At 41.7% G+C, this 25,446-nt stretch overlaps 1 protein-coding gene across 1 annotated transcript; it reads right to left on the bottom strand.

Moving 5' to 3' along the window:
• Positions 1 to 120: 120 nt before the first annotated feature.
• Positions 121 to 21,476, bottom strand: T265_13802 (hypothetical protein; the record flags this gene model as incomplete). The annotated part of the gene is made up of 2 exons (XM_009170582.1): positions 121 to 369; positions 20,972 to 21,476. Coding segments are annotated over 2 exons (672 nt in total), but the record flags the coding sequence as incomplete, so codon positions are not given.
• Between the last annotated feature and the right edge of the window lie 3,970 nt (positions 21,477 to 25,446).

Genomic DNA, 25,446 nt, shown 5'->3' with positions numbered 1-25,446 from the left:
GAAAACTGTCCAAGTCTTAGACCAGGTACGACAACTTTGGGGTAATAAGCCGACAAGGTTTAGTGCTCACCAATGTTGAAAAGTGAACTCATATTGCCTTTCTCCAGAAAAAACTTACATCTTACTACGTTTCATGGATCCCTGGGTTCTTTGAGAATAGGGAAGAAAATCGGGTAGTGCGGCAACCGATTCCTTTTCACAAACACGCGAGGAAACTTGATAGTCTCCTGTGGTTGATGAACTTTTGAAATGTTCCGTTTGACGCCTGGGAATATTCACTTGCTCCAAAAATAGGGGTGTTTTAGTAGGTTTTTGTAAATCTGGCTGCAGTTCGGAGGATGGGAGGTCTTCGCTTTGTGGTGGGTCATCCTATTAGATTGAATAAAACAAGAAAAAATGGTGGTTACTTGTACGTTTGTGTATCAAACGACAGTGGTGGTCTGTTCTGAACACATCTAACTGTACAAAAAGCTTTGATGTTTTCCCGTGTGATCTGGCTAAAAAATACATCGCATAAATACTCTCTTTTCGTGAATCTCTTAAACATTCATCGTGAATTTTTTCATTTTTTCGTAGTAACATTTGTAGTAACACTACTTTACTTGTAGAGCTGAGCACTTAGGGCGATTACGCCTTGTCATCAAGCGGTATTTACTGTGTTGTGCAATACGGTGCTTTTTCTTCGGTGGATATGGAATGAACAGTTGCGTGCCAGTAGACTTTGGTCCCTTTATTTTCAAATCCTTTTTGGCACAACAAAATAAATGGATTTGACATAGTTTTTTACGGTGTTAACTCTACCAAAACTACGCCAAGAAACTGTTAGTAGTATCATCTTTAGTTGGACAACCTCTGTGAAATCGTAATACGCACAACTGAATAACCAGTGCTTTGAGATTCACTGAGAAACCGAACATTAGTCTGCGGTGTTCGAAGACAGCGTAGCGAATAGCATCTAGTAGTTAGACCAGAAATACCCCGAGAAGCATATTTTTCCGGCCGTTGAGTGGAGCCGATTCCAAAGTCATCCCAACCACGCGACCAAGAGATTTACTCCTAATTTTTGTACAATACAGTACGGATGTCAACTTTGCAAACTTCGATGGTCAGGCGAACTAGCTGTGACCTGTCATTCGGTGATGTCCGCATATAATAACAAGTGTGTACCGGCCAGGTGCACCGGAACAGTTATCAGGATAAACTGTTCCTGGGCTGTTGATCGGACAACCGCAACCCAACAGGACGGCCATGTGAAACTCTCCATATTTATTTTACCGTTATTCACATTTTTCATCAACCTCCACGCACTTTTAATGTCACTGAAATAGGTCACATTTAAGTAATAAGATTGAATTCTGACAACCTGAAGGGGGGAGATGAGGGGAAAACCACGTCAAGTAAATCAAAATCTTTGGTCAAATTTACGATGCATTTGCTTCTGCTGTTCGGAGCTCCTGAAATTTGAGGCTTGGACAGGTGAACGCCTGCAGAGTCGACCAGTTTTTATGTATTTCTTGGACCCCTCAGCTGAATCTACACGGTAATGTGCACAAACAAGTTCAGAGAGTTGAGCAATCTCAAAGTATATATAGGGCAATATTTGGTGGGATCAAGAGAAAAACGGCCTCAGTCCGGCATGACTCCAGCTGTCCCTTGTGCACTGGCGTTGTATGATTTTTTATCAATGCAACTAAAGAGATGAAGCCAAGACATTTTACTTCTTAGAAGACATTGTGATGTCCACAAGTCCTAGTAGAAGTAAAGGTTTTCCACTGTGCCAAGGTTTAAAGTAATAAGCTTGGCATTCACGATCCCCGTAAACATGTNATCTGAACCGCTAGTTTAACTGGGATAAGCGACGTGCGATTGATCGAACCGATGATTCTCACAGCGGAGAATTCCTCGCCTTTCGGAATTTCCTACCGTTTAGTCACACGACAAACCCCCTAAAGATTGTTTATTCTGGTTGTGGCCGAATAGTTCTCTGTCGCCACTTTTTAAGTGAACGACGATATAATTTCTTCATCGTATGAAGGTCTGACATGATCTGGCTTGGTTTTCTTGTGATGTAGCAAGCTGAAGTAACTCTTGCAAACCCGTACTGTGTGCTAATAAGTTAGTATCATCGTGAGTGGCCTCAGCAGTGACCCGGAGACAGCTGAAAATATCAAAATTTATTTTCAGCTTTTATGAATTGTGTGTCAGGGATTGGTCCCCCTATGCTGACTAAACATTCTTGGTGATTTTTACACAGGCAGTGAGGAAATTGTATCAGTCATGGTAAATGCGTTAGCCGGCTGAGGCTTAAATGTTCACATTGTTCAAAATCTCCAGTTGCCAAGGCAGAGGTTTACCAGACTGAATGGATTGATTCACAGACTTAGGCGAGGAGGATGTTTTTGCAGGAGACCAACGTTCTAAGGGCCAATCAGTAAACGTTCAAACGCATCCAGAAAGGCCTTGTTGTGGCCAATCGTAAGGTGAGTTATACACGAAGAATCATGATTAGAGCTGCTTGTCTGACGAAGCATACCGGGCTAAATCAAAACAGCGCTGTTTACCTCTCGCACCGGGTGATCACGCCTGATCAAGCGATTCACAATCCCACTCTCTAATTGACAATGGCCTCTGGAATTCATTCACAAAACTCTATAAGCCTAAAATCAAACATGCGAATGCTCTGAAGAGATAAGTGGAAACAGTCGGTCAACGCGCTGTCCAAGCACCTAGAAACCGTAGTATGCATAATCACTATAAACTTTGTTGATGAGGCAACACATTCGTATATACTTGTTTATTTTCTTCTGGAAAATAAGTAGCTGCAAGTCAGATCGTCTTCACTCCATATTGAGTGATGGGGTGAAAAAAGGGGAACATTCGTTAAGGTGCCCTTTCACATAGTTGGTCGATTATCAGAAACGACGGCGACAAAGTTGCTCACGCCCACACAGAATGGTTTAAGGACAGGCTTACCTATCGAACACAAACGATGATATGAATAAGGCCACGGTCATGTTGGGACAGTTCACATTTAATTTCGATTTTTTTGTGGGCGCATAAACGTCATAGGCTGGTATGTGTGAACGAAAGGACAACGCGCAGTGGTTAACAGGTTTCAAGCTGCAGCTCCTTGTAAAATTAAACGCACAACAACAATCGGCTCGAGTCATTGGTGACTCTCTAGCTAAAGGAGAAATATGAAGTAAGAAAGACGTACAAATGAAGGTCTAGCATAATTATAGTAGGTTTTTCCCCAGGAACTAAACAGAACATTTTTTTGCAAAAGTCAGCATACTCTCTGAATAAATGTTTATCCATTGTTTCGTTTCCCTATGGGTCCAGCAGACAAAAGAAAAGATTTATCTTCACGGATCAACTTCCGCTCAAGTTCACTCACATTCATTTGATTAGAAAACTGTCTAGCTGTCTTTGGGTTTTGTCTTCACCAAACTTGGTGAGAGGGGATGAGAAATTAGGCTGCATAATTAATGTGTAGGCAACTAACTTGATGGACAGTCAGTTAGATGGTTGTACAATAGAAGCTCTAAGAAATGTGTGTAAACCAGCATTGTGGTGTAAAACCGCAGAGATTTTTTGCACACACGATTTTGTTAAAGATTAAATTAGAATAGCTAGTTTTTTGACGAAACCCATTTTACTGACGACGGCCATATCCCAAAATAGTCATCTTAATTGGTGAGCTCAAGAACTTTATATACATTTTCAATATTTTCTGAAATACCCGGTGCCATGGATTTCGGTTTCCTATGGTCTGCGATGATTGAGTCATTGCGACCAGACTTTGACCGTAACTGATATATGAGCGAGATTGCTCAAGTGGTTGAAGCGCGAATTCCCTGACCGGAAGGTCTGTGGTTTAAAGCCGGTCTCTGCCTTGACTTCCCCTGTCTAGGCTTGGTCAATCTGGAACCATGCCAGCTCCTGTGCTTCGTTCTGCTGGCGGGCAGCTAAGCACTGAAAAGATGCTACAGCTGAACGATATATAAGGTTCTATTAAAGGAAACTACTCACATGGTTGCTGAAAACTCTTCGACAGCCCACGACCGGTTTCACCCTTCTTGGGGCCCATCAGGTAGGCGCAGTCCCCGAGTTTCCGTCAACCATATGATCTACTTGAATCAAGTCTGGATGTCCCAAACAGGCATGACATGTGTGGAAAATTTTCACTGAAGTTGAGCTAAAATTCCGAGGAACACTCAGATGCCAGGATTGAATTGGATCAAACACGCACGCCAAACGGAATACAAACAAATCTTACATGAGGAAAAGTCTAAAGGTGTTGAAAAGTATTTCTAGGAAGCGGAGAAATCCATGAAATACATAATTCCTGTATTGTTTTTTTCATTTCTCTAGGGAATTGGGCTCTCAGAATAACAGAAGATCTACGGAATTATACAGTCCAATAAATCCATCTTTTCTCAAGTGGGCGATGCATCTCCACTGTGACGGCGCTGTTTATGAAACGTTCTGTAAAATATGTTCTCTCAAATTTGTTAGTCTTGAGAGGATAAAAATCAAACATCCATCACGGTTTTCTGTGTAGTGAAAGTTGAAAGGCAATCAATCCAAGGCACAGCTACGTGAGCACCTGCAAGGAAAAAGCGCCCCGCTTGGTTGGACATTTTTTACCACGTGTCGGAGGTTTCTTTTATCAGTTCCGGATATCTTTAAGCTGGACCATTTATCTTGGTTCACGAAAATTAAACTAACCATCTACGTTTAATGTGATGGTTCTATTTTTTTGATGGCACACCTGGACTCATTTAGCGTCGGAATGATTCTTCCTAAACTTTGCAACCCTCAGTTTTTTATGAGAGCGGTTGTTCACAAAATATTCTGATGCGGGATAAAATCCGGAAAAAATTATCTAGATTTGTTTTGTTATCAGTCATAAAATCTGCACAAAATGATGTGTTTGCATGCGTGGAGTTATTTTACTTGCTCAAATGTTTTTTTTCACAGTGGCAGATAGCGACTAGATAAAGCCCTATAGTAGATGCATACATCAATCATAAATATTACCCAGATTACAGACACAGGGTTCTTCTGAAATAAGACCAGGTGAATGGCGGAAGACCAGCAAACATCAATCCAACTATTTTTTGTTGTCGCTAGTCTGATAAATAGTACGTGAGTTACAAAAATCAAACACAATATTTAAATACTTGAAAAGCTGACTTGTTAATACAATTTTTTCGGGTAAAAGTCATTTTTAAAACCAATATGCTGCCGATAACTTAGCAGCCGATTCATAAATAGAATAAAACGGAGGCTTGATTTTATCTCGGTTCACAAAATGTCAAACGAGTGCGACGCCAAAAGTTACCACTGAGGGGCAATATTCTACAAAACTCGGTCATTTAGCTAAAGCTATCTTGAACTGTCTCAGTCAGTCAGGAATTATTTTTGCCAATTTATCAGGAGCCGAAAAACAACAAGAACTGCCAAATGTGTACTTATCAAATGGGATTTATGCGGCTTAGAATCAATTGCCGAGTATCTCGTGTTCCCCTCCAAATCTCAGCAAATGAAAACAAAAAAAATCTTAGCACCACCCACGTCTTTTCCCGCCTTGTCAAGATAATCCGCACAAAATGACACAGCGATAAACGCGAGTAGTTCTATTACTCGAACCTTTCGAACCAAATCCTTCAAGACATACTGAGATTTGGATCTTGACATCTGACTAAAACGCACGGTGTCACGAGAATGGAGAATGGAGCAACCAGCCTTCGAAATCCGCACCAACTTTTGGTAAGCGAGATTTGCAAGTACTTTAAAAAAAAACTCAAGATATTGATGCTTCGAAATTAAATGTAAGGAGCATAGTGCGATTATCGACTAACTAGAATGTGTGAACGTCCAGCTTGCTCACAAAATGAGCTGAAGTTCCAGCCTTGTGATGTTGGATTATTCGGAATAATAAATTTTTACACTGAACGATACAAAGGTTTTGCACCGAAAAAAAACTTTGCGATGAAAGTACGAGACTACGTTTGCTTTTTCAAAGCCCTTTTTTAACAGTCCATTGAACGGAAAGGCGTTTTTCTTAGCTGAACTGTAGGAAAATGGTCCCAAACCTACATGCATGGAACATATAAAGATCAATCAAAACGACCATAAATAATATAAAATGTCTCAGTACAACGTCCCGAGGGAGGAAAGTTTATTGCCCATTTCTGAAGTACACCGTTGAACCAACCGTTAATTGCCCAGGTTAACTGGTTGGTTTTAGTAGAACTAACAACCCCAATAGCGAGATTAACCCTTGCTTCGATTTAGTTCAGGAGCGGCCAATATGTCCCAGATGCTCTGACAATCAGCGATGTACTTCAGTTTGTTTGAAACGAAAAAAACTGAATTCCTGTCAAACATACAATTTTTACTTGAAGTTTGGATGAATCTATATTCTGTCATGTATGATACCCTAACGAATAAAGCCAACCTGTAAACTCAGCTCGAAATGGCTGAGTGACTGAGGTTCTAACAGAATGGCTGGAAGGTCCTTTGTTTGAATCCCACCTCGGCTTATCGAATGTTCTTGTCTTGGCCAAGACAGCTTGGTATTACCTCAGTCCTCATGTTTTCTTCTAGTGACAACAAGAAGGGAACCACCCTACAGCTGAACGGTTATTTTTAATTAGTCACTAGAAATAAATGCTTCAACCCTTTTTGCCCAAACAGAGGATAGTACGCAGTTAAATTTTGCCGACTGATTTCGGTCAAGCCGAGTAAATCGATCGCCAGTAAACTGGAGTAACTGAAGTTGTCAAGCGTGCAAACAGTTCTCGTCGGTCCTCTGGGCACTGACAGGAGTTGAGATCAAACTTCTGCATATCATGTAAAGCTCGACCGTAAATAACCTTTTTCATATGTTCATTCTTTAGGCGATCTGCACGAAGTTTGGCCACAAATTTAATGGCTTCCAAGTAAAGCTAGGTTGACGGAAACTCAAGGACTGCGCCTACCTGATGAGCCCCAAGAAGGGCAAAACTGGTCATGGGACTTCAGCAACCTTATGAGTAGTGCATTACAAACATACATATGTGTCACGATATCCGAATATCGTAATTGACTGAAACATGAGATTTTACGAGAAAAGGGAGATGGGACGGCCTGGTGCAGCACATTCATTTGCCTGAGAACATCATAAACGAGAGATTCAGCTGGGTTTCAGGAGAGTCTCTTACAAAACCAACGTAGTTTGCAGATGAGTGTATTTCGTTAAATGGCTTTCCTTTCATAAAGGAAACTTTGATTTTTCCATTCTTGACCGATACTAACCCTGTTCGCTCGGCGTACACAGTCTTATTACAAAGGGAAATATATATTAGATTGTCCAGAAATGGAAGCTCAAATTAACACACCAGAATCGAACAATACAAAATTCACGCTACGCGCGTAAAAAGCGGTTATGCAAGTCGCCACGTGGTGTGATCCTAACGTAAAGGTGCTGTTAAGGCGCCCAATTAGACAGGGTTGTGGCGACCTGTGTGAAAGACAAGGGCAAATTCTGTTCTGATGCAGCAAATGTGTATAACAAGTGGATACCAATGCATAACAGCTTTTTGCGTATTCCCGAGTTTGAAAATCCCTCCCACCATTTATTCGGTGCACATTATGGTCATATGTTGTGTTTTGTTAAAAGTTGCCCACTACTATTCCGCACGTAAACACCGATTGCAACAAGACACGCACATGGACCTCTCAAGGGGAACGAAACTAATATTCGAACACGGCCTAGGAAAAATGTCATTATTGTCCCCAGGCAGTGCAAATATTTTCAACATGGACTGATTAGCTTTTGGTTGTCCGGGTTTATACTAGTTCCTGACCTACTGAGGCGCCATGTGATATTTTGTCCCACCACTTTCCAGTCTTTTTTTGCGCCCAAGCGTTGTGGAACCGATGGAGGATTACATAAAATCAATATGTCAACTAAAATTCAGCTCCAGGATGTTGTTTTGTCCTCGTGTTAGAGCGTGCTTAGACCATGTTTGCCACAACTGCAGAAATGTTGGGGTGTATTTTCTTAAGAAAATCGCTCCAATGCAATAATTATTACATAAAAAATAAGAGGTTGACCTACTAAACGCGCCAACGAAGACTGGCTACGACCTGAAAAGTGGACAGCGGCTTGGGACGAAATGGTAATTCGTCTTTAAACATTTAATTGGACAGAATGAAAAAGTTTTATTGTTTTTGTAAATTTTCAACCCAAAAGCACGTTCCTGCTATGTTATATTTACTATCCTGTTTTACACGTTTGATGAATTGTAATCAGTATTCATTCAACAGTATTTATATCAGGCTGGGATAAATGGCAACAAATTTGCCCCTGACAAGAAATGAGGCCCAAACTCGAGTATTAACATTCGTTTACACATACTGTGTTTTAAAGGACCCTGGACCTTGGTAACATTGCTTGTGGGGGGAAAACCCAACCATATTGAGTAATCACGTTGCATTGTGGTATATTTGCTTCAAACTAACCCAGGTTAAATTTCCCTCTAGTTTTTTTGGAGCTCCGGTTTTAAAAAAAACTCGATAACAGGTTGGGACAGATGATTTTCCACTCGGAAATAATTTGTCTTATTTTCTTTGAGGTTTTTTGTATATTTTATCAACTAGCCCATCGCAAAGTAAACCTTAGTTTCACCCTGTGCACTGTTTCGGCTCGTTTGTGCAACGATTGACAATTATGGAGGTGGCGAGGTGTAAGTAGTCTGATCTGATTTTTAGACGCGTTGCGTGTGATGAGATGTGGTGCAGCTGATGCAAATCTCCCGGAGACACCATAGAGCTTCAGCTGAAACAGTGACGATGACGTCTACAATCCCACAAAACGTTCTGAAGAAAGTTCACGCCAACAATGCTTATGTTGAAAACGAACGCTAGTTTAGAAATTTTCTAAGCAAAAAAGAGTATTTAACTTGGATAATAAGAACGTGCTAATATTCTGGCCTCAAATCCTAGCGCAACCAACAAATTTATTTGTTGGTGAGTTTTAATAAACGTCACACTCGGGTACAGTACCCCCAGTCTTTTGTGTGAATTTACCATAATAAATGAGTAATGCAAATACACATCTACAAAAATATACGTTTGTGCAACTGGGAGGGCCTGATGTTGGCAGCCGGATGTTCTTGATGCCGAATAAGTGAGCGCAATAAAACATCAATGGCTTAACCCGTTTTACAGTGTTTGTTCGTCAGACAAGAAAATACTTGGTCGGACTGATGGTTTCAGGCATGGAGACCAAGTAACCGGCCAAACAGGCAACTATTATCTTCAAGTTCATATCCCCGTCGTTTGCGTGGTCCTTATCCTGCCCTGATGAAATTATCCTAGGGTGTCCACAGTGAAGGCAGTAAGCGCACGTTCCGGAGCTAGCGCCGTGGTTTGAACTCCAAACATCTGGTATGTGAGGAGAACGTATTGCGTCTACCCCACCAGCACACGCTAGGTGTACCTCCATTATCATATACGAACAGGCGATGTTCACGCTTGAGCGATTATGGTTGGTTTTCTAAAGGGCAGGAGAGACAGCCCGGTAAATTTCCCCGTTATGTGAACTAAGTGATTCACGATCGGTACCTCCCATTCAGGTAGTATCACGTTTGAAATTTGCTGAACAATTTTTGATTAGTTGTGGGTGGCTGTGAGATTTGTAGCATTCACTTTGGTAGCGCTCATATGCGGAAATTTCCCCTGACGCCTTTATTCTGAAGAACTCAGACAAAATGCAAGGTACTGGAATCGGCGTTTACCCTTATAAAGCCCTTCACCGCTTCTGGTCCAGCGAAGAAACATAAGCAATCAAAACGTATTAAGCAATTTTCAAGCGTCGGTGGTACTCTCGAGCCGGGAAATCGTGAATGGTGGATCGATTGATCGACGCAAGCAGGATGACTGCTTGGTAATTTTTGAACCCTTTAACATCGCTTACGCGTGAACCCCGCCTGCTCTAGAGCAGCAGCAATGATTTTCCGTCTTCTTTTTTAGTGTTTTAACGCCTTTCATATACGGAACCGTCGGTTTTAGCGTTCCTAGAGCTCTTAAAATTGTGGAAACCGCAATTAGCGTCATTCGTACTGCATGTCAAATCGAACCAACTTGCAACAGAACCGTGAATCATACGTGAATTTTCATTCTTACGATGTCAACCGTTGGAGATTTTTTTAGCCCGGAGGACTTGCCGTATGTGACTTTCGCAAGGAAACCAAGAGTGAACTCAAGTGTTAAGTACTATATTCCTTTGAATTTCATCCAATATTAGCAATTACAGATGAATCACTAGTTAACCCTCCTTCCTTGTGAGTCTTGTAGTTTGGACCCGTCGCATTTCTTTATCGGCCAAAGATATTTTTAAAACACGTTCAAAATTTGTTTAAGTAGATCGAAATCACATTTTCTCGCCTGTCCCAATACTCAAATTTCACCGAAAGAATTAAAGTTCAGGTGATTTAAAAGACAAGATAGTCACCTTATCTACTACTCTTATCACATTTTATTCCTTGTGACCGATAAACCAAGCGATTTTTCAGGTAGTTGACGATGTACTCGACCGCACTTTTTCACAAAAAGTGCCTTCATCGGAGAAAATTGCAGAAGCCAAAATGTGGATTCAGCCACTTATATCTACTGCAGTAACAGCTGTTTGGGGGTGTTTTATTCAACCTGAGAAATTTCGTTTTCCTCAACACGCAGTTTTTAGGTTTTGTCAACCACAAAGTGACGTCAGCTGTTCAAACATATCACAGGACAAGTAGTTTACAGCGCAGGTCAGACCTACTGGTGTTTAACTTTAACAGCTAGAAGCAGTTGCGTGTACATCCTTCTCAATAATTGACAATCACTGAGTGTGCGAATCGTCAAAATGAATGCGCGCTTGCCGAACACTATGTTTGTTTTCGATGTTTAGGCAACAAAAATTACTCCAACACTTCCAACAGTTAAAAAGGGCAAGCGATCAAAGAGATACTCACTACGGATACAAAATTAATATCGTGCTTGTAATATAAATTTGCTTGAATGAAAATATTATTTTCATTATTATTATTATTGATATTATTAATAATCATCATCAATAATATCATTATATTATATTATCAACAATATTAATGATAATATTACTAGTAATATAATTTTCGTGACTCACGATTAACAGAAAAAATGATTAGGTAGAATGTTTTCTAGAAGTAATACGCTACTCATAATGTTACTGAAAACTCTTCGACAGCCCATGACCGGTTTTGTTCTTCTTGGGGCGCATTAGGTAGGAGCAGTTCCCGGATTTTTCGTCAGACTTGAGTTCTGCTTGAGCCTAAATTGCACGGCCTTGGGCTGTCAATGTGTTTTCAGCAACCTTCCAGGTATTGTATTGCGTATTCGCATGTATCACGACATCCCCAATATCGTACTAACTGAAACATGATGCCGCCTGGTACAGCGCGTTCAGTTGCTTAAAAATATCATAAAATGAGACATCTAGCTGGGTTCCAGGGGAGTCTCCCTTTAAACCAACTTGGTGCGCAAGTGGGTGTATTTTGTTTGAGCGTGAGGTCCAAAAATACGTGCTGAAAGCACAAAATAAGCAAAGTTTAGCTGCAAAAAGTGTTTGTTTGCCCAAATATAATGCCGCGAATTCCTACTTAACTCATTCTCTCACATTAGACGTGACATCTGGAACTCAAGTTTTGTTCACATGACATCCAGTACACCCGGCCTGCAAATGAACTTTTGAGCTCCTTCGGTTACCCTTTTTGAGGGTTTTCCAATTTCCCTAATTGTTTTATACTCCTCTTCCACATAGTGTAGGAGCCAAAGAGTTCGGGTAGAGAGCGAAACTCTAAAGATGTCTCTAAAACCATGTGCAAAACATTTTTTGCAAAGGTGTTTCTGAGGCCCTATCGAAATCTGTTGTAGTGAAGATATCACACAACTAACCCCTTCCTGTAGGTTTTCATTCTTGTTACTACACTGTTTGAGCTTATTTCCAGTGAATCATTAGAAATTTCGTCCACACTGTTCATTTAAATTGCATATTCTGATTCTTCTGTTTAGTTTTCCCCTAGTTATCGGCCTGTCTTGGGTATCAATTGAGTTTTCCAGAACGCCCTGTTTTCCTCGGATGGATGTGGTCATTATAAGCAAGAATAAATAACGATCAAAATGTCAAATCTCAGCCCAGCGGTAGAAACTTTAGATTACCGATGGTTTTTGTCCACAACACTTAGCAGTTATTTTTGGGTGCCTGTTATCAGCTGCAACAGTGCGCCTTGTGACAAACATTTCAGCTGAATTACTGTATTCATTTTATAGACTTAGTGCACTACTCACAAGGTCGTTGGATACTCTTCGAAATTATGAACGAGAGATTTAGCTGGGTTGCAGGCGAGTCTCCCGTTAAAAAAACCAAACTGCTATGCAAATGAGTCTTTTGCTTTGTTTGGTATTATCTTGTGTAACGAAATTCTTCACTGAGTTTAAAAAAGTTTCAGTCGCCAAGAGTCACGGCCAAATCTTGGCTTCTGAGTTACCACACGAATACTGACATATTTTTGCATTTCCATTGCTTATACACACCTACTTCCTGGTATCGTTGAATGTTCACCCGGGATTCCATCAGTTCTTTAATGCTTTCCAACTATTTCACATGGATAGACATTTTCGTACACATTATGTTGTAAGTTGTGTGAAACATGACTACCCTTGGTAAATATTTATGCACATCATTTGATTTGGAGCAAGTGGCTCTTTGTCGGGACATGTGAGCATACCTTCTCGAAGGCCACATGTAAGCCGTTGGGATCCACATGAGGCTCGAGGGGAATTGGGCGCAATAAATCGCCTCGTCTCTGGTCATTAGACTGCTAGAACAGTTCAACACACCTGCAAATCTAGGCAATGATCAATGAAATTCGAATTCGCCAAAATGAGTCCACTTATCGGTCGATGCTGAGCAGGACCATCAGGTAACCGTATAATGCTGCAAGTTCCTATTGGGGTCCACCTGTGAGTAAAAGTATGGTTGACGGTTACTTCCTCCGTTTCACAGGCATCGTCTGCGACTCCTCCAACAACGGAGCTTGGTAATCACCACAGCACTGTGAAATTTAAGACCGACTAATTGGTCGTTTGGCAAATGTCAGCAGATGTCTGCAACATCCAAGACGTTTTTTGGGTCACTCGAAAATCATATGTTTTATTTGTCTTTTACAGTTTTTTTCAACAGGTAAGAAACTTATTTGGAAAAAAGGATAAGAGAGCTCGGTGGTAAAGCGCGAACCTGCCAGTCGGAGAGTCCGTGGTTCTAACCCAACCTACTCATTTTGACTGCCCCTTTCTAGTATTGGGCAACCAGGGGGACCGCGAGCTTCTTTCTGGTACAAGGTAGCTAAACACCAAAAGGGTGCTATAGCTGAGCGTTATTAGCAATTCGTGAGTTCGTTATTACTAACTGGAACACGAAAAATCGAGCTTCTTTTTCAGCACGGTCGTACTTCTGCATGTACCATGCCAGGCTGTTTTTCGTCACGTGCACCAATGCAAATGAAACGAAAGTACTTTTGAAATAATGCCAAACACAGTATACTAAACGTCGATAAAGCGGAACAAAGGTGGCCTTTGAGAGTGACGTTTAGTCCTAACTAACCACGTTCCGCCCGTATATACCTCAACTTTAGATCCGCGGACTACAGGCCTGTCAATTATCGACTTCTCTCGAGAAAATTACGGCAAGGACTTATTCATGCATTCGCATGCACTTTCATTAGACTGGTCCAAATCGATCGGCTAATTTACCACTTACCGACCTGAAAAAAACTTAAGTCTTTATAGGCAGAACACACCGTCAAAATTGTAGGTTACCCGTACGTTGCTGGCCGGTCAACAATGTTCACAACGTGGGATGCCGAACCATAGTAAGAGAGCCACAGACGCTTTGCACGGAACTGTAGTGCTACGGCTTATTCAACCTTGGAATAAGATCGGTATGAACGCTTTCTACAAGTGACTAGCCCACCGAAATATGGTGACATAACAATGGGCAAAATAACTTTCCATTTGTGCCTCATGGCTCTTCTGGCAACCCTCATAATTTGGAGCATAAACCACACCTCATTCTGTAGAGCACCGGAAGTTGCGCATCAGACCACCGTCAAAATAACGATGACGAAAACCTGGAGCTATTTTGCCAACCAGTTGGTTGATGGAGTTATCGTGAAAATGTCGGGAAGACCACTATTACAAAAGAAGGTGAACTGATCTGTTTGATTTCCGAAACGTTTGGTAAAAACCGGTAGATTTATTGCTGAGATAAAAGCTTTGTCAGGCCAAGCGATAAGGTTACGAGGTTGGTTTGATTAAAGGCCGAAAGAAGAACCAATCAGCTTGGTCAAGCTAAACCTCTGTTAGGTGTCGGCCAAGGAATTTTGTGTTAGGGTGGGTCAACAAGAGTTGAGCCGATTGGGAAATCGAGATGGACTTGGGTTCAGCTCAGGGTCTAGTTCTTCCGTTTCGGTTCACTTGAACGTCATTAGAGTTGACACTTGAGGAATGGACACATCTCTCCATGGATGAAATATTTCGGAGCATAAGAATGTGTTTGAATCCTTCAGTTTGTTCATGATACTACTGTTTACGCACAAAAACAAAGTCTTGCAATGGGATCTCAAATATTCTCAGTTTCAGTTAGTACTTACATGGGTGATTTTTCAAACAAAGTATCTTGGCCAGATATAATTGTCCACCGAAAGTATTTTGGCGTTATGCTGACGACAGCTTTGTTGTAATCAAACGTGATAACGCGAACAGCTTTTACGTCTATCTCAGTAGTTTAAATATCACATCCAACTTAGCATGATGACAGAGTCCATCTCGGGCACACATAGGAGTGGTGGAAAATTAAATACCACTATCTACCAGAAACCAACAGATAGAGGAACAGCGCCGAACTACTCATGAGCACACCCAAAATCCATGTACTCCCCTATTGTTTCACTGATGTTTAGTCGAGTCGGATCGCTGTTCGCAGAAAAGATCGATCAAGTAGCAGCTCAAATCAAGATCACCGACTGACTTCAAGAAACTGGATGCCGAGTGAGTTGGACTGGGCGGCGATCCGCTATCTAGACCCAGTAGGGAACGGATTGACACAGCAGTTATTTCACATAAAACAAGAACATCGGAGGTCATTCGAAGATCGCTAAACTTAGCCAACATTTGAGTAGCTTACCAGAGGGCAAAGTGCTACTCTCGGTTTCGGTACAATCACATGATCCCCTTCCGTTTGAAAGGACTATGTACTGTGTATAAGATCGACTTCAACGATTGCACTCAGGTCTACATAGGACAAACTGTCAGGGAATGGAACACTAAGATTGGTGAGCATAAAAGGGGGATAAACGAGCCAGTAAAAAATGCGGAAGAACACCAGACTCTGGTGAAGGTCTCAGCGCTAGACACAGGACATAAAACAGAACAGGAGCACATTGAAGTTTTAAGACGATTCGCACCACAGCGGCTGATAGTCGAGGCAGTGGAAATTACCAAGCATCACAGTGTGAATAGAATCGATGTTGTATAAGCCGCGATCGTATGGAAAACGGTAGATAAACCGAGTTGGCACGTGACTGTTTTGTTCATTCAATCCCTATTCCTTACACAACTATCGTCGCAGTTGCTCATCCACGGAGACGGACGAAATGTGCAAAGCAAGTTCAAAAAAGGGCTCATCACGTGAACCGTACCGAAAGAACTAAACCCCAGGTTGGATACAAATCCATGTAGGGCTTCTCATTGGCTTAATACTTGGTGACACACCTTAATACACAAAATCCTTGGACCGACACCTAACAGATGTTTAGCTTGACTTAGCTGATTGGTTCTCCTTCCACCTTAAATATCGACCAACCTCGTAACCTGGTCACTCAGCCTGACGAGGCGTTTTTATTAAAAGCAAAAGGTTGCCCAGCTACGAATCTATCGATTGTTACGAAACATTTCCAAAAACGATGCGCATGTAATCGGTCCGTAGCATTTTTTCAGTTGTTTGAACAAGCTTATCTGATTACTGTCTTATCTGTTTACTGTTCCCCAGTAGCCCAGTGTTACAATAACTCGATTGGAAACACAGCACTTATGTTAATTTTCTGGTAAACAATTCTTCGGTATTATGGAACAAGTAGTACATTTTACGTCTGTCGCTGTGCAAAATAAATAAATGCTGGGCTAGTGAGTGTAGTTTGTTTGTTTGTCGTTTGCACCGTAGACTATTCGTTTTCATTGGTTTTAGAATCGTCCGTTGGAAACGCGTATCCCAGGAAAGTTTAGCCCAATTTTACAAGTAATGCAGATGTTCTCTTTGATAGCTCAATCCCCGACGGGAAACAACTTGTAGGTGTGTGTCAGTGTGTTTTTGAAAGAGAATTTTAAAACGTAGTGCATTTTCGTCACACGGGTTACAGCACAGTGAAAGAAAATTCCTGAAATCTGTGAGTTTTGTTGCGTGCGCACCGATACTCTTCATAATACTTTTTTTCTATAAATGGACTAATTTTAGACTAGTGTCACAGCTTCCTGCCAAAATTGATTGATTTATATGCACCAAACAGTGCACATTCCACTCATTTGCAAACAAATTTGGTTTTGCGGGGAAATCGCCTGGAACTCAGCTGAATCTCTCGTTTATGTGGTTCGTCAATTTCGTGAAATTTGGTTTGATGTAGAACATAAGGTTGACGAAATCTCGGGGACTGCGCCTACTTGATGAGTCCCAAGAAGAGCGAAGTATTTTCAGCAACCCTATGAGTAGTGTATTACGTCTGTACGTGTATCGCGATATCTCGAATATCTTCGCAACTCTAATATGAGGCGGCCTGGTGCAGCACATTCAGCTGCTTAGAGACATAAACGAGGGATTCAGCTGAATTCAAGATGGGTCTCCCGCAAGAATGAGTTTGTATGCAAGTTGTTTGCTAACTTCGTCCAATTTGGCTTCAAGCAGAACATTATGTTAACGGACACTCGGCGGCTGCGCATACCTGATTAGCCCCAAGGAGGGTGAAACTGGTCGTGGACTGTCAAAAAATTTCCGGCAACATTATGAGTAATATATTACGTTCATATGTGCATCATCCAGTCTGGCTTGCCTAGTTTCCATTGTGGACGGATAAAAGTAACACATTCTCATTGAGTATGCAACAGCAAGAATTCTGTTTCACCACCGATAAAAAATGTCATAAGAAGCATGATTCGAAGTGAACATCTTAGTCAAAATAGCCCAATTTTTGGAATAAACAAACTAATACCTTATAAACAAGAGTGGGCGTATGACGTAGAGAAGAATCCGGTTGATACACAGTCAGTGTTTTATGGTAGAGATGCAAGCGGCTGACTTAACAGGGACACAAAAATGCCAGTCATATGATAACTGCTAGCTGGATAAGACAAACATTCGAGAGTACGTCAGCGTCCCCAAAAATTCTACGTAACTGCTGAAAAGGTCATCTTTCGAACAAACAGGCGAGCTATTAACGGATTCATTGTGGCAGCCGCAAAAGATCACGGAAATGGGACAACTCGACTGAGCAATGTTTCATTTTTCCCGAAACCTGTTTTACATCATGAATAGCATAAATCGTGATGCGAAATGACATTTCGATTTGAACTTGGTGTCACTACTCGCAGGCGAAAAGAGGGGAATCAACCTAAACGAGTTTGTCTCTAAGCGCGACCATTTTCTGCGGACGCGATTGTACGATTCGAACTGTATTTCACACTGAAATACTGCGCCGAACTCCCCGAGATTTCGGTGCTTCTAGTGACCCCCAACAGTTAACCATAGTCAGTGACCTCAACATCCGACTTGATAAATGTTGATGAAAAGGGGTTTATTTTTGTCTACATTGCTCCAAATCAATTTCACTGGTGCGTCATTCTCTGCGATAAACCACAAATTTAGGTCCGCTGATGTGAAATCTGTCTAGTCGAGAAGCATTCAACATTTTATTGATCGACATTCTGAATGGTGGTCACATCCGCACTATTTGTTCTAAACATACACGCACAGAGCACACAAGCAGTAGATTAGCTTTTCCTCCTGTTATATTTACGATGAACACAAGCAGATCAAAACCATTGGAAGACCAATTGAAGCTGAGGGCTTCGTACTTTGAAACATAAACAAAACGCTAAGCAAGTGCGAATTACGACTGGAATGTCAAAACCACTGCAGTGTCATTCACAAACACTTTCAGTAAATGAGTGTTTACATTAGACCACTGAACTGTGTCAACTACCTCAGTTTGTGGCCAGATTCAAACTGTGATAAAAATTGTAAGCGAATGAGATGAAGCACGACAGCTGTTTCGTATAAGTATAATACGAAGCTAGTAAAATGGCAATATATTTTTTGAAACTCATAGCTGAGGTTGGTGAGAAGTGGTCAGATTCTGGATCGATTTTCCGTGTGCAAACTAATTGCGGTTGGAGGTAAAGTCGTTCGGCGAAGTACACAAATATGTAACGATCCGGCAATCCGGTACTGTTTAATTGCCAAGGCAAAGAGACTTTAACTGAAGTCTCTTAAAGTCAGATTGAGTCTCAAGTCATTGACAGTTAGTTTTGTGCGAGCATCGCGGATAGGCACAGTCACTGTGCCGGTAGATACTGACGATCACCCAACTGATAAACCCAGAAGTCGGTAAAACTAATGTGTACTCAGCGGTTATCCGGTAGAGCAACACCGTGATCTCTGAATGAAAGAAATGTCATTGTATGTGATATTGCAATCAAAGACAGAGAAACCAAAGGTACCCGAAACCCAGAATTTACATACCTTTCCTGTACACTCAAAGGATTATCGCTCCAGCCAAACTAATAAGCCTTCTCCATGAATGACCTTTCATCGCAAATTCCAAGTCTTTGTTCACCAAGGAAGCCGTGAACGAGGTGTCAGCCAACTTCACAAACTTTGCAGCAATACCATTGACAACTCTCTCTGACGGGCCTCACTTACGATAATTTTTGTCACGTCCCATTTTTTGTTGATCAGTATTAGTAGTATTCTGATCAATCCTGCGACACCGTTGTGTTCACTAAAGAACAAAAAGGACCATCACTAGAAGTCGGGATATTGTAAGAATACCACTTTATTCTGACCCAGGAAAACACTTTTAGCCACCCTTTGTTGACTTAAAGCCATAAAACGTTTCAGAAATTTGTTGAGGAGATAAAATTATCGGTCCGTAGTTGCTACCGCTTCCTGATTAATTCTTCGACAAATTGAAGCATCATTAAATTGGTGAGGTAAAACAAGCATTGACTGGACTACATATTGGAGCAAACCAAAATTGTCAATGACTTCTAGCAATTTGAACCTTACTAGTTCTGTGTGTTTGAAGTTCTAAAAATTGAAAGTTGTTTAACATTAACGATGGACAAATCATTGACACATTGAATGTGCTGCACACGGGCCGCCTCAAGTTGGTACGATATTTCACACACCGGAATATAGTTAAATAAACGAAACTACTCACAAGGTTGCTGAAAGCTCTTTGACCAACGGATTCAATCAGCTGATTTCTAGAGTGTACTCAGTTCACGTATCAGACAAAGTTGAGCTTAAACCCCACTAGCAAACCAAAAGACCGGAAATAGGTTGGGCCACATGAACGAAGATCACAGCGGGAAGCACAGTGCAGCAAAGTTCACGGTTTAACTGAGTTCGCGCAACAACACCCGGAGTTTTGTGAGTTATATTTCAAAGATCTCTTGGACTTCATAAAGGAAACTACCCAACAGGTTGCTGAAAAATTCTCGACAGTCCACGGCTGGTTTCGCCCTTCTTGGGGCTCATCAGGTTGGTGCAGTCACCGAGTTTTCGTCAACCTTATGTCCTACTTGAACCCAAAGTGAAACGATTTCGTCAAATACACTCATTTGCAAATCATTTTGGTTTTCACGGGAGACTCAAATGGATATCATCTTTCGTGAAAATCAGATTGATTTTCAGATGGGTGTATTTGTCGAAATCTCTTGGGCTTCCTTATCTGTAGGTAGCTACACGCTTTACCATATCGCATGTATCAGTGGGTTTTTTTAATGGACCTGCCTGAAGGCCTCATAATCTTCTGAAGGAACGCACCTGCTATCAAATACGAACACAACTATGCCGGAGAGTTGAAGCTGTCTGTTGATGCGAGAATTGTTTCCCTTCAGAGAATCTTCTGCTCGCAAATACGATCTTTACTGGTTGCAGTACTGTGCGTAAAGATAGAATCGTTTGCTTGCACTAACGCGGGCAATTAGATGAGGGTTTTTGAAACTCTGCGTCAAACGAAACAGGCGCAAAGCATCAGTCCTTGTAAAGTGAATACATTCGGAAATCATTGATGGAGCTCCCAGTCTTTAAGTAAAGATTATCCATGCTGAAATGCTGGAAAGCACCATACAACTTTTTTCCCCTTACCGGGAAGAATTAATCGTTTGTGCTTCACAGAACCCAAGGAAGTGTCGAACGTACTGCTTCCGAGCTAGTACTTTTAACACTTAGCCATTCATTTCCATGAAATGCGCCTTACTTTCGGTTTCCACTAAGGGTAAAATAGCTGCACTATGCTCGCGATTTTTTTGCGATCGGCTGGCTTACTTATAGACGAAATCTGTACTATGCTTCGCGATTTTTTTTGCGATCGACTGGCTTACTTGTGAGACGAAATCCTTAAAAAAAAACAGTCGGAGGTTACCCAACACATGCTTAGAAGTGCTAGCAGGATACCCCCAGCTCGCCGAGCTCTGGGGCAATCCAGCGACCAAAATACCTTAATAAACATGATTTTTGCATGTCTGTAAGATGCCTAGTCACGGATTTGCTAGCGGTAAATTAGTGCCAAAGCAAATGGGACAGCTTGGCGATCAATCTAGAAAAACCCAGCGTAGAACTCACACGGAACACTTGACTTGGATCGAGGCATTCGTTACTAGAGGTTGTGGGCTCACATGCAGAGGATATATCATCAAATTTAGATTCCACCACATCTTGTGTCACATATACAACCGGACTACATTCAGTATCCATTTCTATCGGCGATGGAATATCCACCTCTGGATTCAATTCATCAGGTCCTGTTTTAAAAGGATGATCTTCAGTTGATGACGTCAAAGAAGCACGTAGCAGGTTCCTGGTGGATGTAATAAGACGGATAACATCGGAGCTAGAGTCCGAATGCTGGTCAGGTGAAGGGTCATCCGAGTCAACTCCGTCCGAAGACAAGGTTGAATCTGACTGTTTGGCATTCTCTTCACCAGAAGAATTATCCTTTGTTTCGTTGACTATGATCGGTGTTTTTCGATCACCAACATCCTCCATTTTTTCGTCGAATCGGTCACCGGAAAACTCCAATCAAAACAAAATTCTCACCATACACATCCGGCTTGAACATCAATTGCTAAAACTGCCAAGAAAAAACTGACACCCAAAATGCAGCCGTGCTTTTCACTACACAGTGTGACCAATCAGAAATCACTTTGGCTGGTATGCTGACATCACAGTGGTCGGACGGACAGTATGGGAACCTCGGGCGTAAACAACTAGCTAATCAGGACGCTACAAACAAAGCAATGTAAGTATTATTGATTGACGTTCTGGTCAACTGTTTACAAGTGTTGACTGGCAGCTGGTAGAATAAAACTGGCGGGACGCTTCAAAACAATCGGGGATAGGGGCTTTGGGTGTTTGTTTGTGGCCGAGTAGACTGGTGATATTGCTGGGCGTGTCTCCAGAAGTGCTGACATTCATTTACTTAACGGTTTAAGCACAAACAACAAATCATTATATACAAAGGACCTATTGATACTCTGATCGCAGAAAGTGAATCTGTTCGGAAGGATAACAAACAGCTCACTTAAAATTTAAAAAAAACATGGATTCGCGCAAAAGTTAAGTTTGGAGGAATCATTCGTCAATAGAAAATCAGGTACGAAAAATTCAACCCGTGGAACCGACATAAGATCGTCCAAGATTCAAACATTTCACTTAAGTCGTAGACGAATTGACGCAGTTTTCAGCTGATGGAAATCAGTGAAGGTGCTTTGTTCAATTCCGCTAGGTTTTGCTTCCCCTCAAGACGTTCTATATTGTTAATTCATCGCGTTTTTCCGCATGTTCCATACATGTATTTTCATTTTTTTTGCTGTTTATTGCTTTGAATTTTGATCCTTTACACATTTTGATTTTAATCAACTGTACCAAAATACAGAAACTCCGAGGTTCTCAGTTTGTTCATCTCTCTTGGTTGGCAGGCTCCCTTGCATGTTACCTTGGAATGTGGCCATGAATGTCCCACGTGCTGGAAACACATCTGTTTTGAATGGAATTTTTTTTGAAGAGGATCCCCAAACAGCCTCTCACTCTCTACAGTACCGAAGTTTTAATTCGCGAATTGTTCAGCAGTAAATGAGCGGACCCATCTTAAAATACAATGCGCGAAGCTGGGAAGAATCGCACAGCGAAAATATAAGCTTGTTCCATCTATTCATCTCTGAAATATCATTTCATGGTTGGCTAACTGACATTCTGGGTCAGTCGATTTAAAAAAACCGGTTGTTTCCGATCGATTGATGAAGGGATTTGTTCTGAGAGTAATTACCGGTCGTAAACTGACAGTCTGCCTGGGGAGTGAGGGCAGTTAAATCACTAAATTCTCTTCAGCCGTTTCCACACCTTGCTAAAAACATGGATCATGCAGATTGACATGGCCTCAATCGAAATAACCAGCAACCTACTGATTTTCTCAGATAATATAGATGATGAGTTTTTTTCAGCTAGAATAGGGTGTGCTGACCTTCGGTTTTTTCCAAAAATAATGAAAAATATACGACGAATGGGTGATAGTCTATTCAGTCAATGGGAAAATGCTTGGAACGATTAAATACTCATCGCCTACGGAAATGTTTGGTAGCCATCGGTAGATTTATTGCTGGGCAGTGTTTTGCTTTTGACACAAAACCTTCGTCAGGCTGAGTGAATAGGTTTCGAGGTAGGTCGAGATTTAATGTGGAAAGAGAATCAATCAGCTAAGTCAAGCTAAATCTGTATGAGGTGTCGGCCGAGAAATCTTGTGCGTTAGGGTGGATCACCAGGACTTAAGCCGATGGAGGGGCCTAAATGGATTTGGTCCCAGCTTGGGGTCAAGTGATTCCGGTTCGGTTCCCGTTATGACCCCTTTCGAATGCCGTTTGTACTTTCCGTCCGTCCTTTTGGGTGAGTTAGTGCTACGATTTTTGCTTAAGAAAGATTTAGTGACTTTGGTCGAATTGAGATTTCCACCCCAGTGTTTTTGCTGATGATTCTACGTGCACTGAAGTCTACAGGGTCACGTATCAACTCGGCTTTTCTAAGACCGCCTTCCATACACTTGCAAGTTCTACACCCTCGATTCTGTTCACGCTGTGATTTTTGGGGATAGCCTTTATTCCAGAAAGGCCATAAGTGCAGTGGCGATTAAACCGTGGCCACTGGAAGAAAAATCAATCTTTGCCTCCTGCGAAGAGGCTCCTTATCTTCGCAAGTTACTTGCCAAGCTTTTGAGGGAAGCGTTGCGTTGTAATTTCGCGTAATGCGGATCTTTTGCAGTGTGTTACTTGACGTCTCACGCCACATCTTCACAAATCACCTTCGTCTTATTCAGCAGCTGTGATTTACGCGTTTCACTACGCTTAACCCACCGTCGCACAGAGTTCTGCGATGGATACCTCCGCAAAAAAACAACGTGTACAGGCACTGCTGACTTCAGCTTCTCACCGATAGTGAATAGGTAAGGCGTTTTGCGCCTTTTTGGTGACTGGTGTCTGCTGAAATTACTATCCGGCACGCTTGAAGACAAGTTGGTCTGGTGGGAAAGAGAAAATGAAATAAACTGTTAAGCGTGGCGGTCGATATGTTACCAGATCGCTCACGCCGAAAAAGGAGCAGTCAGGATATCTGAGTTTCGGTTCGAACCACGGACATTCCGATTAGAAAGTTTACTTCATAACCACCGGGCTATCTCCACTGATGAGAGTGATGTCAAAAACATCTCCAAGAAAAAAGCTCAAGATAGTTTCCCATTGATTGCGAAATCGCTTCTTATGTAATCAAAGCATTTCCGGGCCCTTTTCCCAGAAGTTCAGTACCGCTGCATTTCACCTTGGAGATGCCTAATTTTAGATAACTTCAGTGGTTACTTAGTTCAATCAATCATCTGGTTTTGGGCGGCTGAATATACCCATTGTAGTCATGAGAACGAAGAAGGTAGCGAACAAAGCTTGTTTTCTGTGATTGTTCATCTTGGCTAATACATCACAAATTTATATGGTAGCAGAAATCACTTGGAAAAGGTTAAGATCGGGGCTACACTTTAGAGAAATAGAAGTCAAAGGAAGGGTTTTGGGTGAGGGGTAGGTTAATGGGTTATGACGTCAATGTCAGACAGACTTGTGGGATCAGATGTTTCGTAGGCCAGTTCAAGTTCAGAGGTCGCACAAGTTTCTTTTGGATGCAAAGTTGTGGATCCAGCAGTCGGATTCCTATCGCCTCTGCGATCGATAGTAGTTTGGATCGTACCAGTCGTGGTCCGTTCAGAGGTACCCGGTATATGATGGTGAAGGCTTGCTCCTTGTCTACGATATGACAGGTTTCGGCCAAGTGTGCTGCAATTGCGCTTGAGCCTGGTTTCTTTCCACTACCACTGGTTTTGCAAGCGTATTGCTAGTGTTTGTGGGTGGGTTGGAACTGTCGATGCTTTTCAGGCATATATATATAACGAAATATGTCCAGGCAGTTTGTTCATACAGTGATTTCGCTAGGAAACCTGAAGGGGGTGGACCCTGATGTAGTTTGTTGGGTTTGTTGACCGTTCGGCTCATAAGGGAGCCCCCAACCGATCCGTGGTATATAATCAATACCGAGTCATTTCTGAAACACCGGTGCACTGCGGCGAATGGAATAATACTCAGTAATTAAAGAAGCATTGTTAGAAAGCAGTTAAGCAAAATTCATGATGGTTCATCAGATTACCTAGAATTAAAAAAAGACCAGTAGAACGTAAGGCTGACGAAAACTCGGGGACTGCGCCTACCTGATGAGACCCAAGAAGGGCGAAACCGGTCGTGAGCTATCGAAGAGTTTTCAGCAACCTTGTAAGTAGTTTCCTTCATGAAAAATATACTGCGATATCTCGAATATCGTACCAACTAAAACATGAGGCAGCCTGTGTGCAGCACATTCAGTTGTAGAATATCATGAACGAGAGATTCAGTTGAGTCTCTCCTGAGGACCTAATTGATTTGCAAATGAGTGTATTTCTCAAAAACAGTCCAATATGGGTTCAAGTAGAACATAAGGTTGACGGAGACTCGGGGACTGCACCTACCTGATGAGCC

The sequence above is a fragment of the Opisthorchis viverrini genome (genome assembly GCF_000715545.1).
Source record: "Opisthorchis viverrini unplaced genomic scaffold opera_v5_102, whole genome shotgun sequence".
Classification (NCBI taxonomy): domain Eukaryota; kingdom Metazoa; phylum Platyhelminthes; class Trematoda; order Opisthorchiida; family Opisthorchiidae; genus Opisthorchis; species Opisthorchis viverrini.
The sequence above is the reverse complement of the archived record's forward strand: the minus strand, read 5'-3'. Positions and strand labels throughout refer to the sequence as shown.